Source organism: Glycine max, chromosome 3 (assembly GCF_000004515.6).
Source record: "Glycine max cultivar Williams 82 chromosome 3, Glycine_max_v4.0, whole genome shotgun sequence".
Lineage (NCBI taxonomy): Eukaryota > Viridiplantae > Streptophyta > Magnoliopsida > Fabales > Fabaceae > Glycine > Glycine max.
In genome coordinates this window covers 41,902,295-41,914,068 of record NC_016090.4, presented here as the reverse complement: position 1 = coordinate 41,914,068, position 11,774 = coordinate 41,902,295, and the positions used below count along the sequence as shown (strand labels likewise).

Below are 11,774 nucleotides of genomic sequence, written 5' to 3'. Positions count from 1 at the left end.
TTTATTGTTTGTTCATATATATATATATAGTACATAGGAAGTTATGTTATAGAGAGTACATAGGATGATGTTATGCTATCGAAGGGTGAAAGATTAAATCTCAACAGTACAGTCAAATATAAAAAGTTAAAATTTAATATTATATAATTACATAAAAAATTATTATTTTTTAATTTCATGATTATAAAATTTAGATTTAATTTTCTTATTGTCGTATAAAATATTTTCTCTTGTTAAATATATATAAAAGTTATTATTGTTAGAAGGAATACTAGAATATTTTTATTGAAAAATAAAAACTTGTTTTTTAACAAAAAGTAAGAGTTGTTTAATATTTATTTTGTTGGTAACTTTGTTAATTAATGTTTTAAAGATAATGATAGTAATATATGGAAATGTTTTAGTGAAATCATAATTTAGATACATTAATAAATTTTACCTGCTGTAATAAAAACTTCTATTTCCATTTTTTTTAAAATCTTAGGAAAATAATCAATAAAACATTTTTTAAGTTATAAATTAACGTTTCTTAACCCTTTAAAAAAATACTTCTTAACAAATTTTTTAATAAATTATGAATATTATTATCTATTTTGTAAAACAATAAAAAACCTTAAGTATATTTTTGTTTCTAATAAATTATTAATATTTTGTTTCGGTACCTGATAATATTTTTTAACTTTTTGTTCTCTAATAAAAAATTATTTTATTTAAAGTTTTTTAGATAATGCTTTAAAAAATAATTTAGATAATATTTGAGATACCATAAATAAAAAAATAAATATTAGGGATCAAAAAGCTTTAAAAAATATCACATGTGAACAAAACCAACGCATGCCTTCTACAAAATCAACACAAAGCTTTATACATCTCAATTATCCATCTTTGAACTTGGCTTTTTGGAGGTGTGTCATACCAAAGTTTTTTTTTTCTTTTCTTGGAGATTGCTTTGGGGGAAGTTACTAACAAAATCAACTTTGAATGGAATAAGAGTAATTTTGCCTAGTTTGTCATGCGCTTTATGTGACAATGAGTTTGAGGATATCACTCATTTTATTTTTAATGTGTGATTTTGCTCATGTTGTTTGGATGAGTGTGCTATGATGCACTCAAATCAAATATATGAACATTATGTTTGACATGATTTGTGTTTCAGAGGAAAACATGTGAAGAAGATGAAATTCATTATACGGCATGCGACTTGTTTCAGTTTATGGATTCAACATAATAACGTCATTTTAAATGATGGCAATCTTGCAATTGTTTTGTTTTAGGTTCAATGATTATCATGAATTTGGCTTAGGTACAAAGGATTATGCCCGCCCGGAATATTATCTTTCGCAAATTGGTGTATTAATCCAATGGAGTATTTTATATTTTTGATTATGTTATGTTTTTGCTTGACTATTATGATGACATGTAATCCTTATTGTAATTTTTTTTTATTCTATGATCACAATTTGGGGTCATTTATCTATTAATAAAATTCATTTGCGGATAAAAAAAATCCTTTTGTAAAAAAAAAAAACTGCACAAAAGACAAAGTACTTGATAATTGAATTGACATACTTTATTACCCTTTAAAATAATGTTAAATAAATTATTGAGTCATTAACTCGATGACTGGTAGCTTTTGCCTTTCAACAAACCTATGCTCAAAATTTCACCGTGGCCACTGCAGCATTGCAAATCTGTTATCTTTGAATCCCTCAAGATTTTGAATGTTTCACACAATAATGAATACACATACAGTTCTCAAAAAATAATTCTCAATCTAAAATATTATCTTATTAATTATATTCTAGTAATCACAAAATCTCGTATCATATAAAGTCATAAATTATTTATAAACACATTTTTATATCAATTCATTGAGATGTGTTTTATTAAGAATAAATGTGATGATCAATTGAACACCCAAACAAATAATATTTTAAACACAAAGATCCTAATTAATGATACATACTGATTTGAGATTGGAACAACTTTCCTTTTTTTTGTATGGTAAGTATTCAATATTGTATTTCATAATTTTAAGAAATTAAATATTTATTATATTTTAAACATCTTTTAGTTATCATGAGTATTTAATATTTATTACAATTTTTGTGCACATATTAATATTAGTTGTAGTAAGTATGCAACTCATACCGAAATTGCTAGATATGTTTATTTAATAGTACCAGTCTTTTATATTAATTTTTTTTAGTTTAATTATATAATCATATGCAATATTTATTTTATACATCAATCTAAATATATATTATTTAATTTAATGAAACAGTACGTCAGTTAATTAATAAGATACTATAAACTTTTAATTATTAAATCGTATCAAAGTAAAACTTAAAATAAAATTTTATCAATCACACAACTTTATATATATATGTTAGGAGTTGGGACACGAACAATTTGATTTTACAAACGTGTTTGAATTCTTGACTATAAAGGCTGACCCAACTATGGAGAAGAAATTAATGATTGGCCATTAGTTTCACCTTCCCTTCCCTTTTCTTTCTATGGGAAAACTGGTGTGGTGATGCTTTAAATTGATATATATATATATATATTTCCTTCGCCACTGACCCTTCCTTCTATTTCTATGCCCATGCAGGCCATCGTGGTTGTACTGCATGAAGCTAACACCGGAGGCTTTGGGATCTCAACAATGTAAGCCCCTTTTCTAACTTCTCTTTTAAGACAAACACTGTAATATAATATGTAAAAATGTACGAATGATATGTAATTAATATAGTATGATAAGAAGTAAAAATAAGTGTTAATAAAGTATTTGACATGTAAAAATGTCGATATATTATAATTCTTTTGTTAAAAGAAACTTTCATTACATGGGATTTAATTAAAATATTTATGGAGCAAGATTATAAATAATACTTCACACATAAATTGTGCAATCATCCATGCAGAAGTTACTTGGCTTTCCCATGGATTCCATTGAAGTTAATAACTTCACCATGCAAAGCAAGGCGTGCACACCTACGTTGCTCAGTGGCCAATTTCCTCTCTAGCATGGTCATTGCGCCGCCACAAAAGCCCACGCTTTGCCATTGGTAGTTACTTGGAAGACTACACCAACAAGGTTGAGCTTGTCCACTTCAACCACGACAAGTTCCATTTCACCACCGACCCTCTGATAGCAACTCCAATATCACGGCACCCACTAGCAGACTCATAAGGATCACCAAGAGACCTAGCTACCTCAAGGATTACGTGTAAGGGACAAGCAGCTGAAGATTACATTGCCTCCCCACCCATTTCTGTTATATAGCGAATAACAATTCAGTTATAACCAATTATGCAGATTCTGTTACTTCCATAGACATTTATCTAAATAGTGATACTAGAACAGCGGGAATTACCCAGTACCTATTTTAGTGTAGCTTAGCATAGCTTAAAATATTTTGGTTCCTAACAATTGGTCTGACCTGTCTCCCATGGCTGCTTCCCACCTCTTTCCGTTGCAGCCTCTCAAAACAACTATCCACCACCCATTACCACCATCTTCGTTCAACGCTTAATGTGACCCATCACTTCCGATTCAGCACCTAGATTTTTCTTATGTACATCTAGCTCTATCCCTTGGGATTGATCTCGAGAGCACCCAAAACCGATTGCTAAGCTTGTTCGGTACCGTGGAAACGCTTCAAAATCACCCCCGCTTCAATTCCACGTCCTCAACATGGATCTTTCAACTGTGGAGACCATGAAGTCCCCACCAACAAACGCATCTCGAAGATCACCTATGGCTTCCGCAACGACAACGATGGAGCACCAAAACGCAGAAACCATGTTGTCATTGTATCTAGCGAAGAAGTTGGCAGCAAAACTTGCTCTGATGAAGTCACGACCAGTATCGGAGCAAGAGTTCTTGCCAGAGGTAACCGCTCTAGTGACGATTTGCGGAGCAAGCGGTTTTGTCGGAGGAATTTCGACACCACCATATCCGTCGTGGTAAACCATCGTCACCTCTCTGATGTGCTATACGACCCCGTCTTCGGCGTCATCGTTGGCCTTCCAATTGTTGTGGTTGTCAGAGTCATCCAGAAAACCACCCACGGTACCTGGATCAATTTGGGAAGACCAAAGTGCACACACCGATCTGCCCCTTTTACGGGCACCTGAACCCTCTGTTGCCATGTCCATGTCCTCTTAGGCAAGCTTGGGGGAGCCTTGACGCACTCATAGGGCGTTTACGTGCATCTTTTGAGGAAAATGGAGGGAAGCCTGAGGCAGAACTTTTTGGAGCACGACTTGTGAGTCTCTACCTTTGTGAGGTTCGTGATCTGCAATCCAAAGCCGAGGAATTAACTATGAGAAGAAGAAAAGGAAGGAAGCGTCCATCACCTCACCAACAACCCATGCCAATTTCTACCCCATCCCAACGTTTAATTCAATATTTTTTTTCACCTACCATTAATCTTGTTCACACACGTGTCCCTCTATCAGTTGACCACCCCACCCCACTTTTTTTCTCTCTACCTCTCTTCTGGTCCCACCAATATAGCTGCCACCCACTAACCCACGTCCAATCCAATTCCACTTTCACGTTTTCCAGGCTAATTTGCCGGTGCTTTCATCACTTTTCTGGCCTACCCACTACCATTTTGACCTTGTTCTGTTTCCTCAGCAAGCCTTGCCTTTTCCATTCTCCTTTCTTCCTCCAGTTTCCACTTCTGAAGTTCCACTGCTTTCTATTGTTTTGTGAGTGCTTCTTTACAGGCTATGTTATACATTTCCATTGTTTGCTTCAGTTCCAACTTCAATCTTCTTTACAGGATGTAGAAGATGAATGCCTGTCATTCTCAAATGAGAGGGATGAAAATTCAGGAGGAGTGCCAGTTTCCATTGACTTCCTTCCATGATGCGTTGACTCAAAGCTGAAGCTTCCATCTATGTATGAGCCCAATGATAGTCGAGGGTTGGACATTCCTGTATCTAAGTTCAATGAAAGGAAGAAGTTTTCTATGCTTTTTCATTTCGGTACTTAGAAAAGATATGTCCGTATCTGGTTTGGGAGAATCCCCATATTGTCTTACACTGTAACCCTTCCTAGTGAATGGTGACCTGAATGGTTCTTATTCATCCTGCGATCTACACGGTGCAACATCAAAGGTTAGGGACAATGGTCGGCGCAGGATGAAAAACAAATCGCATTGTTTGAATCTTTCATTTTTCAATAACATAGATTGTACAAAAATCTGGTGCCCCTTTTGAAACTGCTCTTAGAATATATGATACCTTGAATCTTTTGAGCAAGCTAGCTTTTTTGAAGAGCCAAGAACCAGATGCTCAATTCCCGCCTGGGAAGCATATTCAGTTAGTGCTTTTGATATATCTGAATCTTCTAGTAGAACGTCCGTGCATTGTATATCTTTTCGTGTACAGAAGACACAATATGGGAGTAAAACATTTTTGTTATTGCCTTCGGGTTCTTTAGATACCAGTGAAGTATCATCATCAAGGAGAGCACTTATCCTTGGGGTGAATAGAGAAGGTGATGGAGATAGAATAGGTGCAAGAAGCTTGGCATGGATGAGAATTACAGTTGCACTTCTTGTTCTGTTTCCTTCTTCTCTGTTTTATCTTCAACCTCTTCAATAAGTCTATAACAGTAATGGCTTCATCCACTCAGCCACATGGAACACCAATTAGCATTGCCTTTGCCTTTGCATCACTTTCTTCTCGTGCAATGATCTTTCTTTTGAAAGCGTCCTTGAACCATGGTTTGAAGTCCCTCTTTAACCTTGAGGACAAGGTTGATTTTCCAGCGAAGGGTACGTAATGATTGCAACTCCAATATCACGATACCCACTAGCAGCCACGTCAGGCTACAACCTAAGACTATGGGAAATCCACAAAGACCACATTCAACTATAGTCCGACCCCCCTCTAGTTGGTAACAAAATTAGTGACCACTCCGATATTACCTTGTTTGATTGGGTCGTGTTTATTATTTGTCTTGTAGACACTTATAGCGTAGACACAACACGGGGACATCGAGAGAAAAGCCATGAAGGCATAATTAGTGGCACATGACAAAGAAGTGTATTATATTTTGTGGGGTGGGTTTAAGAAACAACCTTATATATATCTTCAGGTGATGGTTCCTTATATATATCTTCAGGTGATGGTTCTGTGAGGGTGTTTGATTTAAGAGACAAGAAAAAAATGACCATAAGATATGAAAATCCAGTGCAGGATTGTCCCTTGCTTTCATTTGGAATGGAATAAAAGTGATCCAAAGGTTCGTGGCCACGGTTGAACTAGACAACAACAAGGTGTTGATATTGGATATTAGGGTACCAATCACACCATTTATGGGGTTAAGTAAACATAGGACGTGTGTTAATGCTATGTCATGGTCCCCAGATTTTGGACGACATTTGTGCTCTATTAGTGATGATGCAAGGGTCTTCATTTGGGAGGTGATGGACACGGGGTTCCGTTCAGGGAATGGTTGTGATGTGGAGCCAGTTATGTGGCAAATACTGGTAGTTTAGACCCAAAAAATTAAACATTCTTAACATTTTTCTTTTTACGTGCATTTTACTAACAATTACACATAAAATAATTTTTAATTGAATAACAATATAAAACTTTTTCATGAATAATATATACCTATTAAAATCTAATTTAAAAATTCAAATATTGTTATATATAATTATCATAAAACTTACACATTTAAAATATTTTAGTTTTTTAAAAAATTAATTATATAAAAATATATATTTTTATGTGAAAAAACATATCAAAATCCTAATCCTAACATAACAAATATTTTCTTAAAAAAAACATAACCACTAATAAATTATAAATTATAATAAGATGACTAAAATTTATTTTATTATTTTATATTAATTGTTTTGTACCCGGTCTCGAAAGTCGAAGAAGCAAAAAGGGGGTGGGTCAAAATTCCGCCGGAGAAAATCTTTGTTCGGTGTTTGCAATCGGGAGAGAGAGCAAGGTCCCTTCTCAAGGATGGCGATGACTGTACACGGTACGTGTTTTCTACTCACCTCTCCATTCTCCGCTTCGCAACTCTCTTTATTACTCTAATTAGGTTTCTCTTCAATAAACTGATTAAACTTAACTCACTCACAAATTCACAATTGGCTTAGGGTTATGAATAGTAAATTCCGTAGCAATTCATCGGGGTTTTTCGTAAGATTAATGAAATTAGGCCATACAAAGATACACTCGTTTCTCTGTTAGGTCGCTTCGTGAAGAGAAATGAGCATTAATGAAATTGCTCAAGGAACATACAATTCCGCAGAAGGGTTTGGGTTTTTGAGTAAATTGTTAATTTTAATCAGTACAGGGTCCGGGCTGTAATAAAATTGGAAATTTATGCTGCTCACGTCATCGACACTTGGGTGATGCTTGTAAATTTTCAATATTAAGTTCAAGTCCAAAGAAGTAAGAATGTAAAACTCTTGTTAGGCTATGTTTGTATTTACGTTCCATTTACGTTGAACGTAAAAGCTTGAATTTACTCCAGTCACGTTTACAGCTTTGGAAAGTGGGAAATTGCTTTGGAAAGTGTGAAACGGGGTTCCTAATTGGTTCCCAAACACACTCTTACAGTTTAGCTTGGATGGTAATATTAGAGATTCAAATGAGTCCTCTGCATATGTGTGTGTCGCGGATAGCCATCACCCCCAAGGGATTTTTCTCCTCCAAAGTGAGATGAGTGCATTTTAGAGGGTACAACTGTTAATCAAAAGCTGAGAGGCTCCGATAGGTATACATGTACATATATAGCAAACTATCATGTTGTTAAAATCTCTAGTTAATTTTTCAATCAACAGTTAGATAAGCTAAAAATCCACTATCCCACTCTCGTTATATTTATTATCATTTATTTCATTTGTACTTTTGGAGATTATACTGCTGTGGGATGTTGTAAAATTCATGCAGCACTTTTTTTTAAAAAAATTCCTCAATGTATATGCTTTTAAGTATGTTACTGACTCTGCCCTGTATCTGATGTTTACAAATTGTTGTTCTGGGACTGCCTCTCATCTCTACAGTGTAAGTGTATAAAACTAACTCTCTGAGTTTTGTACCATGATTGATTATATTGCAATATAAGGTAAATCAACTGTTAACTTTCTCTTTCCTGGACTTGCAGCCTTGCTGGGTTGGCTTTTATGTTTTCAGCTAGCATTTTGCTTCAGATTCTGGTACGTTTTACACAATTAGACAAATTGTGTTTGCCTTAAATGCTTGAAATGAAATGAGTAATTTCTGTACTTTTTCCCCCTCTCACAATTATGCTTCATCCAACTTTGGTTTGACCAATTTTGAAGTATTATATTTGTTTTTCGATTATTCTAAGTTTAACTTTGATTGTTTGATGAGGCATAGAATGGAACCAGGAGGGTTGTAATTTTAAAATTTAATAAAACTTTCATGAATATAGGACGAAAAGGATATGGAGAGCATAAATATTTAGTGAAGCTAAATTTACATGAACTAGCAGTCTAGCACTCTATTGGAGTCTATGATCACATATGGGCAACTTTTTAAATTCTAACACAATTGTTGGTGGGTTATTATGTCTTGGTTTTTAATATTTTATAATTACCAAATTTTAGAGGAAGAGGAGAACTATAATTTTATAGTATGCATAAGGGTGAAGCCTATATTCTATGGACCAAATTTGGGTTAAACACTTAAACAGTGAAAAGAAAAGATGATTATGTATCCAAATAGATATTTTTTATGATGATATGGTTGATACATGATCCAATTGAAATGTTGAATGTGAATTCTATAGTAGTTCATGACACATCTGATCTGTTGAATGCACATTTACTTTCAAGTGTTGAAGTGTATTCCATTTGTTTTCTATGTGGCAGGCATGTGCAATATATAACAATTGGTGGCCAATGTTATCAGGTAAACTATAGTTTTTTGAACTAGAATGTCTTGTATATTTGTTCGGAAATTTTAATTGTTAGAACATTGCACCTGCAGCTCTGATGTATGTGCTGGTTCCTATGCCTTGCTTATTCTTTGGAGGTGGATCCACTCAATTTCTAATGAGCCGTGATGGTGGTGGGTAAGTATCTGTTGCCATTTAGAGCTCAGAAAAGTTCTCCGATTTTATGCAGAAACAATTTCCATGCAATTGGCTTTTGTGTTACTGCGATTCTTTTGTATAACTTGTATGCGGTGGGTGTTATTTATATAACCGTTTTCAATTCAATAAGAATGCTGGGACAATTTTATTCAAAGATTACTTGTTGTCAGTTGGGAATGTAATTCCTGATATTATGTTGCAGTTGGATAGATGCTGCAAAATTTTTGACTGGAGCATCAGCTGTTGGGAGCATAGCCATTCCTATAATCCTCAAGCACGCTCATATGATTGAGACAGGCGCGATGCTCATTGAACTTGTATCGTTCTTCATTTTTATATGTACTGTTTTATGTTTCCACCAAGCCGGCCTTGATGATGATTGGTAACAGTAAAATCGACAAAGTTCTAACACCCTGCTAGTCATTAGGGTTTGTTACCCGTAAAAAGGGAAACCAGATAGTGAAACTTACGACAACCATGGGAGAAGAAATGTATGTTCAAACCTCTGTAAAGCTCTGCAGTAATTGTTTTTTTTGTCAATGTGTATTCTCGTTATAGTAAGGTATTTGTGATAATTTTGATTTGTGGAGAACACGTGACATTTGAGTTCCTTGGTTTCTTTATTGTTCATAAGATGTGTATAACGTTCATGTATAATACTCTGCTAACAACACTTTCTATATGTTTATGCACACACAAATGCTGTTGGACACGCAGATGAACCCATCTTTGTGGTGACACTATTCCTATTTATAGTCATATGTTATCCTTTAAGTAGAAAATGTCTCTTTAGAATAAACCAATTAAAGATACTTAAATGTCTCTTTAGAAAATTTGGGACAATCCCAAATTAGGTGTGCAATTGCTGGACGTCCCCAACAGCTGTTTACACTAATGATGTGGGCATTTTGTTTTGTGTGTGAATATGGACATTTATTTTCACGACATTGCCAAATAAAAAATATATATAGTTCATGTAAAATGATATCGTAACATAACTTAATGAGTAAGATAGTTTTGAAAATAGTATTTTTATTTTGTTTCAATTTAATTAGTCTCGTAAGTGAGAAAACAAAAAGTTAGGACTCATGTTTTCTTTTTATTCTCTTCCCTCGTTTTTTTTAGCTTATACTAGTATTTCCTAGTGGAAGAAGTTCTGTTCGCTACCCCACTTCTCTTCCCTATACATTTTTCTACTCAAATTCTATGAAAACAAGCATACGCATGTTCGTTTTCCTGCATATTATTATTTTATTTTCAATTTACATTGACTTGGATCGTAAGAGTATTTTTAAATTTTTGTATTTAAATAAAAAATCATTATTGTTGACCATTGTAGAACTCTTTGTTATATGATGTCTGGTTAATTAATTAAAAATAAATGAGTGGTATAATAGACTTGTTTGTAGAAGTCTTCTTTTTCTAAATCACTAATTTCACTATAGATTTCACATATGCAAATTAAAAAAATAAAAAGTGAACAACTACAATTATTATGAAAATGAACTCTGAAAACAACTAAAATTTAGAAATTATAGCTATATAATAAGGTTAATTTTTTTAAATAATAACTTCATATTATCATGATTGTTTGTCAAATTTTGTTAAAATTGAACAAAAATAAAATATAATCAAATAATTCATATTTATATATATATATATATATATATATTAAAAAATATATAATTACACAAGTTTTGGTATCCATATATGAAAGTACTAAATAATTTTGAATATATATATATATATATATATATATATATATATATATGATTTTTGTAAATTATAAAAATAATTTTCAATCATTTAATAAGTTCTGAAATAAAATTATTTACTTCAAAGTTATTAAATAGAATAATAGTTAACGAGAGTCACTGTAATTTTATCCTGTCCCGTTATTATTATTTTTTTAGTGAACCTAAAGTATTCTCTCCCATTACTATTTATTTTTCATTTAATTGGTGGAGACTTATAAAATGGTCTAGTGCTGTCATCAATCAACACAAATTTGCAGACTCAAGTCGTATATGCAGTTACTTGGAAGCTACTTAATTAAATTAGAAATATATATATATATATATATATATATATATATATATATATATATATATATATATATAATATGAATGGTTTATGTGTGACGGCTTTGATTTATATATTTCTATATAGTAGTAGTAGTAGTATATATATATATATATATATATATATATATATATATATATATATATATATGTATATGTATATATATATAATATGAATGGTTTATGTGTGACGGCTTTGATTTATATATTTCTATATAGTAGTAGTATATATTTCTCTTGTCCTTATTGAGTCCAACGTGATGATTTCAACGCGTTAATACACTCGCAGGTGATAGCATATTTCACTTCCCCGAATTTTGGTGCAGCAAGGCAAGTCCAATTCCCACTATCAATTTTTTCAGTCAGTCAGTAATCGAGTTTTGAATTACTAGTTTTCATTTTCGCTATATTTTCCAACAATCATTCAACCATGCTACTACTATTTACATTAGGCTTGTTGGGTTTGAGTGAACTTCCTCGTAGTTGCAAGTGAACTATGAATAACTTTTGAGATTTTTTTCCTGCACCCTTAATACTTCTTCTACATTAACATTTTGAGTGAAAAAATTAATTTTACCCCTAATTCA

General features: G+C 32.8%; 1 protein-coding gene across 1 annotated transcript; it reads left to right on the top strand.

Moving 5' to 3' along the window:
• Positions 1-6,877: 6,877 nt before the first annotated feature.
• Positions 6,878-9,723, top strand: LOC100800586 (vacuolar protein sorting-associated protein 55 homolog). Its single transcript, XM_041014156.1, has 5 exons — positions 6,878-7,019; positions 8,153-8,204; positions 8,883-8,922; positions 9,001-9,085; positions 9,309-9,723. The coding sequence occupies exons 1-5, from the start codon at positions 7,000-7,002 to the stop codon at positions 9,490-9,492; spliced, it is 381 nt and encodes a 126-aa protein (XP_040870090.1). The 5' UTR covers positions 6,878-6,999; the 3' UTR covers positions 9,493-9,723.
• Positions 9,724-11,774: the final 2,051 nt, after the last annotated feature.

Excerpts from the sequence above, each read along its gene's own strand:
- LOC100800586 (XM_041014156.1), top strand. The coding sequence starts at position 7,000 with ATGGCGATGACTGTACACGG. Across the intron at positions 7,020-8,152 it reads ATGGCGATGACTGTACACGG|CCTTGCTGGGTTGGCTTTTA; the intron begins TACGTGTTTTCT and ends CTGGACTTGCAG. Across the intron at positions 8,205-8,882 it reads GCATTTTGCTTCAGATTCTG|GCATGTGCAATATATAACAA; the intron begins GTACGTTTTACA and ends TCTATGTGGCAG.